Source organism: Mustela erminea, chromosome 15 (assembly GCF_009829155.1).
Source record: "Mustela erminea isolate mMusErm1 chromosome 15, mMusErm1.Pri, whole genome shotgun sequence".
NCBI classification, from domain to species: Eukaryota; Metazoa; Chordata; class Mammalia; order Carnivora; family Mustelidae; genus Mustela; species Mustela erminea.
The window spans coordinates 69,569,190-69,583,414 of NC_045628.1; the positions used below are offsets into that span (position 1 = coordinate 69,569,190).

Below are 14,225 nucleotides of genomic sequence, written 5' to 3' on the forward strand. Positions count from 1 at the left end.
ATAAAAAGGCCTCACTACACACTTTGCATTACTCTTTTATTAAGACACCTCAAAAAAGCCTAAGTTGTTGGATTGCTAATAAGATTTTTGCCAGTTAAGTGTTGTTTGTTACAGCTAGCAAAGTATTATTTCTAAGTGTCTAATTCAGCTGTAAATTCCATTTTATGTAGTATCATATATGTAGAACTTCCAGAGTTTTTTTATTTTTAATTATTATAGAACTATGTAAAAATATTGTAGCTGGCCTTAAGGATCTATATGGATCTATTGAAGTCTAAGTATTTGTCAGGTCAAGGTCTTTTAATAAGAAAACATGATTTATAGTGATGTCCAGCCACATTTGGTGCAAAAACTGGGAATAGGCCCAATATAAATACCCGCTATAATTTTATTATGGTGTCACTTATAAGTTTTTGTCTGGTTTGTTTTGTGTTTTTTTGTCACAAGTTATGCCAATGACCTTATATGGTTCTTTCTGCTCTGTCAGGCCTGGAGCTTAATGATCATATGGATGAGAGGCCAGTGGGATAAAAGGGTGGGTGAAATGAAAGAGTGAGTGAATGAGTGACACTTCTCCACAGACTAGAGGACAGACCCAACATGGCAAGGTCCATGCCATTCTTCAACTCATTCATTACACGGAGGATTCACATGGGCCTTAGTCTAAATGCCACTTACTGGGGGAAGTGCAGTGTTTCCCCAGCTGTGCTTACACCCAGTACGTGTGTGTGTGTGTGGTGGTGGTGGTGGTGGTGGTGGTGGTGGTGGTATATAACTAAAAGAGACTTTCTGTTTTTTAAAAAACAAAACCACCAAAACCGTCCTACTGAGATCAGCCACCTTCAGTTTGCAGTAGTCACCACTAGATGGCAAGCTTGCACCCTTGGCAGGAAAAATTCTCAGAAGCATCCTGAGTTTTCTCCTAAGGAGCTGGGAGGGTCTTTTAAAATGTATACACAGGTGCCACCTCCTTAGGAAAGTTAAAGTATTTACTGGCAAAAATATAACTTGCATCACTAGTTTTTACTAGATTCTAGAAATAAACGGTAATTCTCTTTTATATAAAAGTTTATGTTCAAAAACTTTTTCCTTCTACACTCCCCAATACTCTCTGGGAGAAAACAGTTTCTCAGAGAATCTGCCTGTCTTGGTCAGAAATTTTCTTTTAGAAACTTTCTGTCCAGGTGTTTGTACCTGCTCCTGACTGCCCATCAAAATGGCATGCCTAACACAGAACCCTCATTTTCACTAAATGGATTGTACGTGGCAATAAGATACCGTGTTCTCTCCCAATGATGACCGTGCATGACCTAGGGATGATGTGCTCCAGCTCCTCTTGGTTTCCAGATCAAGCCAGCCCTAAGCCCATGAGATGGCAGATTGCGTTCAGCCCATGACCCTTAATCTCCAAATAAATCCATTTTGTGGCGAAGTAGCTAACTACACTGGTACACAAGGCAAGTGCCACAGATAGACTGCATCTAGAAGTCATAGGCAGAAGCACAGTTGAGTAGATCTATAGTCGGTCCACTTATGATCGTATGGTCTTATGATCTTGAGCCAGCAGAGTGTTGATTAATGGTTGGGGGACCCAGAAGCAGGGAGCCAAGGCCCCTCAGGATTCTGCCACTGGCCCAACCCCAGTCAGCACTAGTGATGTGAAATGAAGATGTATTATAGCAAATGACAGACTTGAGAACCAAAAGTATCTTTGGCTCTGTGATGGTCCAAAATCAGTAACATGAAATTTGACAAGAGAGACATATAAATCCCAATGGACTAAGTGGTTTTGGTGTAGTTGTTTTAATGATCATTGTAGAAAAGCAGTAATGGAAAACTTGGCCAGACCATGTCAAAGGCTATTAGCTGAGCATAAGTTCAGGGTGAACCTTAGTGGGATATAACTGCTAAAGAAGTGCCCCTCGATTCCTTTCCCTGGAAGAATGCTGCCATCAAGAGGGTCCTCTGCCTTGCTCACACCAGTTACCACTATGTGGAGGAATGTGAGCACGTCATGTCAGAGGCCTGGAGTTTGGCCCGCAGAAGGGAAGGAGAAAATGGAGCATGGAGGCTCTGGTCAAATATAAGAAACACTCCCCGATGGGAAGTGGGAAACCTTTTCTGTGCTGTGGTGAACTCCAACTAAAGAGAAGACATTCATGGTTGAGAGATTCGAGGTTGATGTAAGAAAAAACTTTCAAACAGTTACACCTGTTTGCAAATTAAATGGCCTTTATTATACATAGCTGTGGTCATTGAAAATGTCTAAGCAGAAACTGAATCATTATTTTTTATAGGTGTTTAGGAAAAAACTCCTCCCTGAATTTGGATAAAAGTTACGGGAAAATAGAAGAAAAACACCACTCTCCCAAGACATTATTTAGTATAGTAATATGCCAGATACTTTACTGGCACCTTTGCTGAGGGACCCTCTTCCAAAGACCTGTGATTATAATTGGGAGAATCAGGAAAGTGTATTGTGTTGTCTTGTTTGGCCTGGGTATGTCTGCCCAATACTCATTCCTTTTGTCATTAAGGACTGAAATAATATCACTCATCTCATTTAAGATGACATGGTCTTATTGGACTAGCAAAGATTAATAAATAATAGCATATAGTGTTGGAAAAGTTATTAGGATACCAGTCATCTTCTGTGTGTTGGTGCAAGAGTAACTTTGCAGAAACTTTCTGGAAGGTACTTTGGTAATAAATAAGGAAATCTTAAATACTATGAGTATCCTATGGCCAAGTAATTCTACTTCTGGAAATGTCACAAAGAAAAAATCAAATCTGTATACATATATAGGGATGTTCATCTCAGTAGTTTTTAGCATGAAAAACTATACATACATATATATGAAAACTTATGTCAGGGTACTAATTAGTTAAATAATGGCATGATGAGGGGGGAGGGGGACATACTGGTTAAAATCTTGGACTTGGACTTACATAAGCTTAAGTTCTGGCACTGCCACTTAGTAGCTGTGCAACGTTGGACAACAGTACAACATCTCTGAGACTCCATTTGCTCATCTACAGAATATCAGTAAGGTGATTTAATAGGTTGTTGTGAATATCCACTAGGATAATGAGCATGAACTCCTCAACAGGAAGCCTGACATATCCCGTATGCTCAGTAAATAGCAGCCATAGTCGTTGGGATTATTATGACGCTGCATCCATACAGTAGAATATCCAGTAGCCATTGAAAATCATGATGCAGATACACATGTCCTCACTCATGATATGTTGTCCCATGGAAAAAGAAAAGCAGGAGAGAGAGGTAAAGCAAGGGCTAGAAGTTCATACCCCAAAATGTTAGCGATGGTTATTTCTAGGTCTCAAGAATATAGGTTGGCTTAATTCCCTTCCCTCTATAATTATCTGTCTTTTCTAATTTTTCTACAGTGACATGTTGGATATTACTTGTGTGACAAAAATATGAGTTTTAAAAATGACAATGACATTGAGTTCCCATAGTTTTCGCCAAAGGCTAGTATGTGCAATGGTTCCCAGATTCCGGAACGTGCCTGTTGCATGGGTCTCATTGCAGCTGCGTGGACCTCCTCTTTAGATAGTTCCATGACTATTTTAAAGTGAGGATGAGAATCGGGTTTCCTGGAGTTCCCACTCATCCTCCATCTTCCCAGATCTCTCTGGAGTAATATTTTGAAAGCCATTTTATTTCTCGCTCTGATGTTGTTACTCCTCTTCTGACGTGGGCTATACAATGTTGACTCTTCTTATTTCATTTAACCTTTGATTTCACAAAGATTTTACACCTGGGTACAAAGTGGGTTTGTTTTTTTAGGAATTTTTTTTTTTTTTCAGGAGATTTCATTTTAAAGTATGTGGACCCTAACGTGCACTTTGTAAAATAATTTTCTGCATTAATGTCGTTTTGCTTCACTTCTTAAAGAGTAAAGATTTAAATTTAATTCATTTTCCTTAGAAAGGAGTATAAAGACCATATACCATGGCTGGAGGAAGATCAATGTCTTTTTAAAGGGATACCAGAGTTGAGAAAAAGTGAATTGACTTTTTTTCATGGCTTTGTCAATTTCATGCCACTTTTGTTCAGTTCTGTTCAATTTGGTGAAATTATTTTTTAGTACCTATTGAGCTCCTCTGTGAAAAATATTTCCGTGGATATTAATGATGCATTAGCCAGCATTTTAACAGGGTTATCCTTGAATTCACAGCAACGTTGAGAATTATGTTTGTTCCAACACATCTGTTATATTAGTCAGCTTTTAGTTCTCTATTATGGGAATCTCAGAAACCATTTGCTTGGGTTCAGGTTATCTGTGAATTTTCATATTATTTTATGGCCACCAGCTGCATTTTATGACTATATATTAAATCTTTTATTTTTTCAAATAACTTTTCCAAATGGTCTCAGTTTCTAATCCAGAGGAAATCAGGCTTATGCCCAGACATCTACTGTTCTGAAAGTTACAGCTACTGCAAAACCCCAAATAAACGAAAAAGAAACAAAAAGAAAACTCTTCCTCAAAAAGGAAAAACCCTGCATAAAATGCCAGTGTGAGAAAAACTTAATACCTGACCTTCCCCTCTATCTGTTCTTGGTGGGACATGCCTTCAGCTTTTAATTGGAACCTTTTTCATAATTGTTGCCATTTAACACATTTAGTCTGTCAAATCACGGGATGTCTTTATAGCCATATAATAAACCCTGGAGAACAACTTCTCTGACTGTAGCCATCTGCAATGATCACAAGAGTAGCTTACAAAATACTGACAATCTTTATGGTAATAGGATACATATGGCAGGCCACAATTACGTGTAGCTGCATTCAATTAGTGTTGTACAATTACACAGTTTTATTGCTTAGTTAAAACAGTGAAAGCACTACATACTGGTAATTTGCACTAATCCCCGTCTCTTTAATAGCCCCTCAGTGTTTAAAATGTGGGGGAACATCTATAGTATTTAAAGGGCTTGGGATGAACATTAAATTATATCTCATGTTGTGAATACTCATTGATTGACAATCAGTGGACTCCCACTTCACTTGTGGGTCCTGTTTTATGGAGGCTTTAAAATACAGTTATAGCAAAAAACACTTTTTTTTTTTTAAACACCAGAACCCCACTTGCCAGATCGGGTTGCCCAAGCCTGTGCTTGCAGCCTGTTAAATGTCCCTCCTGGAAGATGGTCAGGACAGGGGGACAGCCAGAGGAACAGAGTCAGAATTGATTCAGGGGCGGTATAAGCCAAGGACTCCATATTTTAAATGTGAACTTGTTAGAGGCTTTTCCCATTCCTAACTTTTAATTAAAAACTTAGTTCAAAGTAAATTTATAGCTGCCATTTGGGAAAATACTTTCTGGAGATGGTTTTGTGAGTGAGTGAGTGAGTGTGTGTGTGTGTGTGTGTGTGTGTTTGAAACAGATGTATGTAGCAATCTGTGATTTTTACCAGAATTTTAATTACATTTTTCAGTGGCCTTCCTCGTGCCCTTCTGTAAGTGGCTTGGTAAGAGATAAGGCTGAGCCCAGCTCAGGTTGCCCCAAGGGCTAACAGGGAACCCCAGTTGTGAGGCGGGCTCATCATACTGCTTGGGCAAGGTGCGCTCCCATTGGTGGCAAGGATACTCTGGAGTATGTTCTTCTGTATCCTTCTCCCAAAGTGTTGACAGAGAAAAACCCAGAGCAACCTTATTTCCTGCCCTGCCTGACAGTAAGTAAGTTAAACAGAATTCCAATCGAGAGTCCTGGACATTCATTCACCTGCAAAAACATTTTGCTGAAGCATTGCTAACATAGTGGTGTCTAGAAGTGTTTTCAGGTACGTGGATCAGGCCTTTGTCTCTCGTTCTTCTTGTCTGTCGTAAGCATCACGTTAACCTCTTTATGTCCATGGAAATTCTGTGTGCTTTTTCAAAGCAGGGGAGGGGGACATGGTGGAAGTGATCGAGATAAAAAGAGCATTAAGATGATGGATTCTGTGTGTTTTATTTAAATGTTGTTGGTTTATTTGAGAGAATTATTACTTTTATGTAATCCTAATTTTCATTATCTTAGTTAAGTTTTTTTTTTTTTTTGGTGCTTTTTTTCCCCTTAGGAATAGAAACTTTGAACTTTATTGCTCAGTATATTAAATGTAACTGGCATATGGCTGTCTGTGAGGTAGAATTCCTAGTCAAATGTAGATGCTCAAAAATAAAACCTTTGCTAAAGGAGAATTACATGGTCATTTTAAGAACCAAAACGGGACTTACGACTCCATCTGCCAACATCGCTTTTCACCCAACTTTTGCACTAAGTTAGGTGATCATAGATACTATGTTTAGAGGAAAACCACAGAATTCCTGCATAAATGGAGTTGTGTAAATTGAAATCTACACCACCTCCGAAAATAGGCACCATGGATGTTTGGACCTGTCAGAACATCAAAACCGGAGATGATTTTACATTTTAGGAAGTAACAAATGGAATTAAAGTAACCAAATGGAATTAAGGACGTAAACAATTCTGCTCTGTCTGGGGAAATAAGCTAGATGATCTTCTAGATGTTTCCATCTCGGGTTTCTGTTCATGAAAAACATTTGCTTGTCACCTGGATGACCAGAATGGCTGAGGTGCTAAGATTATGATTTAGGGATTTCTTTTGCCCATGAACGCGTAGCCTAGGAATGACATACATTGTGCTTTGCAGCTCCAACACCTCAGTTGCTCGGGCTGATGGGCTGGAGAGCTGCTTTCTTAAAGGAGGGAGGACCCTGTCCATCCCAGATGACTGCTGGGCAAAGCCACACCTACGAGGGACACACGTCCATTTTTGCCCTAACAGCCTACGTGCAGGTGACCCCGTCAGCCTCCGGACACCTGCCCGAGGGCTCAGACTAGATGGTGGTCAAGCCCTTAAGGAGAAGACTCCATGCACTGAGTGTGGAGAAAATGGAAAAGGATATTTTCTGCCCAAAAAAGACCCGGTCTCTCCAGAAGGGAAGCTCGAACTCCCTGCCTCTGCCAAAACAGTTAGATGCAAATGATCGATGCTAATGCTGCGGCTTCACCAGCCAAACATCTGCACTTGAAGCTGCAGGGACAGGAGAAGTTAATCTACTTTCTCCAAAGAAAGGGAGACGTGGTGTGTGAGCGGTCGTGGGGCTCCTGATGTGTGGAGATGCGTCTTGCTGTGTGAGAGGCTCCGACCACTGTGTCACATACATGTGATCACAAGGAGGCAACAGAAGAACATGCAGGCTTCTCCTGGCTGGATGAATTATTTTGATGTACACGGAAAACTTCACCGTGTCCTCCAGGCATCTCCTGCGCCTTTCCTGGGAATACGAGCTTTTAACTGTGGTTTTCTTTCTCCTATTGATTCCAGTGGAGGGCCCTGAATTAGAATTCTGAATGCCCTTTGATCTTTTCTTTGAAATAGTAGAAGTGGATACTCTTTGGAGCAGACCCATTTGGTTTGATCATGGGCTGGAATTAAAGCGGTATAAATACTTGCCTATGGTCCCAAGCATCCTTTTCTTGATTTGTTGGGTGAAAGACTAGAGGCTTTTACTGCCTTAATAAGGAAACCTGGACCAATTGCTGACTCTGCACCTGATAAATCTTTCCAAATTGCCACAGGTGAAATGAAATGTTAATATTCCTTTCAATTATTAATAAAAAAATGTAAATAGATTTTGTTGGAAATGTGGGCCACTGAAAATGAAGTATTTTAATATACGTGTAGGGTTTTTTTTGTTCAATTACTAAAGAACTGTATTTTTAAAGCTTCTTACATATTAAAATGGAGAGGTAGTTCTTTTCATAAACTGGAGGTACTGCACTGGAGACTTTATGTATTTCATTGTATTACACAAATCAATTTTAATTGTAGAAAACATTAAGTACAGATAAGCAAAGGAAAAAAGTCTCCCATAATCCTAACACCGAGAGACAGACACACTAACACTGTGTTCTTTCAGACATTTTTCTTGGCACATATATTTTTTTTCTTTAGTACCCATTTCGTGCAAACCAGTCTGAAATCTGCCCTTATTTCCCCCAAATAATTTATTTCAATAGACATAAATTCACATCACCACATTAAGGGTCATGTAGAGTCCCACTGAATCAACGTACCATCATCTATTATTAAATTTCCATTTGCTGGCTGTTCACCATGTATCCAGTTCTGCAGTAATCTAAAAAAAGATATTCTTGTATGTATATCGTTACATAATTGCCTGGGTTTTTTTTTTTTTTTCACTTTATGATAAATTTAAACCACAATGCCCATCGTCCCTTCAAGAAAGATCTTCTGAGCTCTTGGTTGTAAGGCGATTTCACTCTTTACTTTTACTTTAGGTATACGAACACCAAGACGGCAGCAAATCGCTGAAGCTGGGTGACTTTGGACTGGCCACCATTGTAGACGGCCCCCTGTACACAGTCTGTGGCACCCCAACATATGTGGCTCCAGAAATCATCGCAGAAACTGGGTAAATGCTTTCCGCGGTTTATTGGAGTGCTGTGCTTGCCAAAGAACTAGTCTGCTTCGAGAATAGGAGAAAACAGCCCTGTCCCATCCAGACAGAATTAGCTATCAGATTTCTTTCAACTCCTTTTTTTTTTTTTTTTTAAACTTTAAAGTGAGAGCCATTTTCTCTGTTTCTCCAATCAAGTTGCCAATTACCGCAATCTTGTTCAAGGCTTCCATGTGGCCTTTGTTAAAGGTAGAACAGCAGTTATTAACCCCAGAGTAAAAAAATGTTCGGACGAACAGAGAAACATACAGCGATGGTAATTAACTTGCTTTTGGATAAAAGAAACAGACACTGCTGTGTGCGGTGATTACAGTCTCCTGTGGTTATTTCTCTCCGCTATCCTTATTCTCCTGCCCCACTCTCATTTTGGCTCTCTTGGCGGTCCATTGATTATCCATGCAGTACAAACACCCTTAGGCATCAGAGGGCCACTGGGAATTTTCTGGTGTCTATGTGCAGCGGCATCAGATGAATGAAAATCTCTAGACTGGGGGGAGAAGGCGGGTGGCCCAACACTTACTAAGGACCTACTACTCTCTGCCAGGCGTAAGCTCCTTTGCTTGATTCTGAACTCTTCCAGTAGACGGTATGGTTCCCATTTTGCACATGAATAATCTTGCTGCTGTGGTTGGGTATCCTGGAAGCTCATGACTGGATAGTGGCTGAGTCAGAATTTGAACTCAGGGCTATGTGAATAAAGGGCTCTTTCCATAGAGAGCCCTATATCTTGCCAGGGATCATAGGCCAAGTTCTGAAGCACTAGCCTCACACAGAAGGACTGGGGAAGGGTGGTGCACCAAGGGGAAATGGCCTTACTTTTTACCCTCAATGAGTGGCACCAACCCACACCTGAGGGTCTAGGTTGTATCCTCCCCTGTGACCCGTGGAAGATAGTTTTACTGCTTGACCTTTGACCAGAAAGGCAGAGGAACAGAATAGATGAGAAGGGAATGCCAATTGGGAGATCCCGAAGGTGGGACTGGGGGTAAATGAGGACTTTTTTTCGTCAAATTTAAGTGAGTTGGGAGCCAACATTTGTAAACTTGCCGACCTCCTTCGGGGCATGCTGCCGCCGGTCTAGCCAGCTACATTTCCTAGTTTTCTACCCTGAGTACTCTGACAGCCTGCTGGGAGGGAGGAGCCCAGGGGAGAAAGACGATTGAGTGGGGCTCTTGGAACCCTGCTTGGAACCCTGCTCTGCCACTCACTAACTGTGTGATCTTGAGCAAGACTACCCCTCTGATCCTTGGTTTTCTCCTCTATAAAACAGGCAACAGCACTTATCCCATGTAATGTAAAATGATAGAAAAACAGCATAAGATAATGTACATCAGTGCTTTACGAACTGGAAAATGTCTTAGATGTAATTATGTTTTTTAACATTGGGACTTAGATCGTTTCAAGGGTCCATCCCCATCTTAATACTGATATGACCGTAATAAACCTTTTCGATGAAACCTCTCTCGCTTACTGATACTTGGAAATGATCCTAGACATGCTTTACTTTGATTTTTATTCATATGTCTTAGACAGTCTCTCTCTCTCTCTCTCCCTTTTAATTATTTTTTCCTTGAATTCTGTTTAGCTGGTGGGTTTTCATTTAGTGTTTGTTGTTGGGTTTTAAATTTTGTTGAGTTTGGTTTTTGATTTAGAATAGTAGAGTCATAAAAAAAAAAAAAAAAAAATAGTAGAGTCATCTATTTTGCCAGTGCCCCATAATTTGTCCCGGCTTGACTTGTGCTAACTCTAACGTCACTTACTTTTGCAGATATGGCCTCAAGGTGGACATCTGGGCAGCTGGTGTAATCACTTACATCCTGCTGTGCGGTTTCCCTCCGTTCCGTGGGTATGGGCAGTCATCTTTTATTCAGCACCAACAAAGCATTTCTGTACTCTCTGAGTGATCCATTCTGCCTTCTTGCACAAAAGAGCCTGAAGCAGGAAGTGGATGGAAGAACTTGACTTCCAGTGCCTGTTGTTTTTTCTGTGTTGTACACACTCATTTACATGCCTTCCATAAATCTCCCTCATAGAATTTAAAAACTCATTCTTTCCTAATTGTCCAAAACAGTTCCATATTGACATTTTGAATCGCTTAAAAACACACATTTTACACACTTACGGGGAAAGGAAGGGCTCGAATGCAGAAGAGTGGAGAGATATGCCCTGGGTTAACATTTTAGTGCTGTGTTTTTCCTTGTTGTGGTTCATGTAAACAGAAGCGGTGATGACCAGGAGGTGCTTTTCGATCAGATTTTGATGGGGCAAGTGGACTTTCCCTCTCCATACTGGGATAACGTTTCTGATTCGGCGAAGGTAGGTTTCCAGTGCCTTTCCTTTTCCCGAGACCCTGTGTGTCTTAAGGCAGTTTTACCTAATGATGTTGTAGATAAAATTTCTGTCCATTTTTGTTTAATTACTGGGTTTGCCAGGAGTCCACGGTCATCAGTCATCTCTTTGTCACCATCCCAACTTACCAAGCATCTCTGTTTTCTGGCTTCATCGCTTCCTGTTGTCACTCCACTTACACTGTGTCTTGCCACACCAGCCAACCTTAAATTTTGATGTAGCTTGTGGCTTTAGCTCTTTTGGGTCCCAACTCAGTTTCACCCTCTCAGGGAAGCTATCCCAGACCACTCTGTTTTCAGATGCATTTTTAATCTACCTAGTTTGCCTAGTGTTCCTCATCTGCTCTGTTTTTCTCTGGTAGCCCTTACACCCATGTGTCCTTCTGGTATACCATCTACCTACCTTTCTCTATCTGTTTATTTTCTGGACAGGTAGATATAGGTAGGTGTATACATCTTACTTATGTCATTTATTTTCTAGTTTTCCCTCACTAGAACACAAATTTCATCAAGACAAGGGTTTTTGTGCATTTTGTTTATTGCTGTATCATCAACCCCGATGTAGTGACCAGTATAACTAGTGCTTAACCAGTATGTATACATGTTTAACATGTATTAAAATGAATGAATAGGAGATCAGCCTCTAAGAAAACTGCAAAAATCTTACATGGAGACATTGGTAGAACTCGAGATAAAAAAGAAAACCTTTTAATTGACTCCTTAATGTCTCCAAGCATTGACTTAAATTTTTAACAAATTGGTGTTGATAAATAATTGACTTTTGATTATTCAGTGTATAAGCCTTTCCTTTCTCTGTGTCCTGAGTGTGAGTTCAATTTAAAACCTGACTTTTTCTGTGGGGGTAGAGGTATTTTTGCCTGTGAGCAGTCTCTTCAGAAACCTTTCTACCTCTCAGTGCCTTCACTCCATAAACGAGGGCTCCAAGTCATTGACAGATAGGACCATCTCCCACATCCTCATGCCATCCTCAAAGGGCATCACACCAGCTCATTGCTTTAATAAGTCCTGGCCTATGTTGGAAAGTGAATGAATGCCTTCTTGCACAGAGGAGCCTGAAGCAGGAAAAGAACATAATGAGAACTTTATGGTAGAATCTCTACATCAGTGAAAATAAATCATCCTCATCACAGAATGGTAGTCAGACCCCATGACTGTAAGGACCTGGATAACACATATCTAACCATTTTGTTACACGGGAACTTCTCTTCCAAAGTAGACAAGTGTGTGACAGACTCATCATTAAAACTCAAGCTGTGCTTTCCTGGTCCAAATCATTTTGAACTCATGAGGAAGTCTCATTAATTTCCAAACCATTAAATCATTTGCCCCTTAATAGTTTCATTTTATTGGTATTGATTGATGTGGAAATTTTTGAAGCAATGTTAACAGATTTCTGTATTAAGCTAACCTAGAAATCTCCGTTAAAGTATGAAATTCTAGACAAAGGAATATTAATCCTTTAACTTGTTTAATTTATTTCTTCTCTACTAAATGCACTTCAGTGAAATTTATTCTAATCTTTCTTTTTTTTCCTCACCATATGTTTATAATTCTAATTATTGACCTTTTCTTTAACTTCTAAGGGTGTTAGATTCCTGTGGGTAAGCTGAGTTGATATATTTAAAACGTAGAGCTTTTCTAAACTAAAAGAGAACTTCGGCGTAGGAAAATGCTCAGAGTTTTGCCATAAAAATGAGACAAATGGAATCAAATGTTCCCTTCCACAGGAGCTCATCACCATGATGCTGTTGGTCGATGTCGATCAGCGATTTTCAGCTGTGCAGGTCTTGGAGCACCCCTGGGTTAACGTAAGTGACTTCCTCCTTTCCCCATGCACACTTCTAACGTTCCTTTCTAAAACCACCTATTTCCTAATGATATCGCCTCTGTTGTAAAGTGCTGTGTTCGTATTTATTCCTCCCCCGCAAACATGCTGGAACAGTGACGGCATCTCAGACTTGCTCCTCTGAGTCCGTGCTGACGGATGCTCTCACGGTCCCTTGCACATAGCCTTTTGATGCAGAAGGGGCTGCTTTCCGACTGGGGAGGCGCACGCACATGGACAGCCCCCCTGCCTCCAAGCTACATTCCGAATACAGCAACAGCAGCAGATTTTCTGAGTCAGTCCTGCTTTTGAATGATGCCTACCAAAAATACCGTTGACCCAAGGGTCCCCCATGAGGCTTGGAGTACTCCAGTGCAGCACTACTCAGTCTGGAATGCACTCACGAGTCACCTGGGGGTCTTGTTAAAATGCAGATTCTGATGTCGTAGATGTGAGGCTCTGAATTTCTAAAAGCTCCCAGATGCTGCTGCTGCCATTTGAGTGGTAGAGTCTAACAATATGAAATTCTTTATGAAAGAATTCCCCGGAGCACAGTCATTGTATGTTGTTCCTCTGTCTCTCCAAAACGGACTGATCAGGGTTTGATCAGGGTTTGAATCATAATAAATATGCAAAGAGCGCTTCACTGACAAAGTCTGCTCAGGACTGTTCTAAGCCCCTCACATATGTTAACATCGTGTTCTTCCCAACAACTGGATAATCTAGATCCTACTGTAACCCTCACGGACACGTGGAAGCTCCAGCCTTAGGTTAATGGTTCTTACCTCCAGAGTAGAAGACAGACAGAGTTGCACTTATAGAGAGATGGACATGAGCACAGACAGGGACAAGTATAACATGCTTAGCTCACAGATAGAGATTTTGCCAGCCTTCCTACAGCTTCAAGTGATCTGGCTGTGAGTTGAAGGCAACAAAACATTCCACTTCTCTAAATTATCACCATAGTGATTAGTTAAGTAGGTTTTTTTCTTTCCCCCCAAATCACTAATTTTAAGGGTAAGGTATGATTGAAAGCACAGTGTTGAGACAGACTACATCCAAGGTGACAAGAGTGTAGGATCTTGTTCATGTTCTGACATGTGATGGCCATCGTCCAAGATTCTAGCACTTTATTTTATTTATTTTTTGTTGTTTTTAAATTATTATTAACATATAACGTGTTATTTGCTTCAGGGGTAAGGTCTGTGATTCATTAGTCTTACACAATACACAGCAGTCACCATAGCACATACCCTCCGCAGCGTCCATCACCCAGCCACTCCCTCCCTTCCAGCAACCCTGTTTGTTTCCTGAGATTAAGAGTCTCTTCTGGTTTGTCTCCCTCTCTGGTTTTGTCTTGTTTCATTTTTTCCTCTCTCTCTATGATCCTCAGCCTTTTTTCTTAAATTCCACATTTCAGTGCGATCATATGATAATTGCCTTTCACTGATTGGCTTATTTTGCTCAGCATAATACCTTCTACTTCCACCCACATTGTTGCAAACGGCAAGATTT

General features: G+C 40.5%; 1 protein-coding gene across 4 annotated transcripts in view; it reads left to right on the top strand.

Annotated features, from left to right (window-relative positions):
• Positions 1 to 14,225, top strand: part of DCLK1 (doublecortin like kinase 1) — a 347,733-nt gene that overhangs the window by 299,283 nt on the left and 34,225 nt on the right. For all 4 annotated transcript variants that reach the window (XM_032314765.1, XM_032314766.1, XM_032314767.1 and 1 more), the window contains exons 12-15: positions 8,338 to 8,471; positions 10,285 to 10,362; positions 10,736 to 10,832; positions 12,613 to 12,693. In XM_032314765.1, the coding sequence (XP_032170656.1) occupies positions 8,338 to 8,471; positions 10,285 to 10,362; positions 10,736 to 10,832; positions 12,613 to 12,693 (390 nt within the window). The remainder of the gene's footprint in view (positions 1 to 8,337; positions 8,472 to 10,284; positions 10,363 to 10,735; positions 10,833 to 12,612; positions 12,694 to 14,225) is intronic.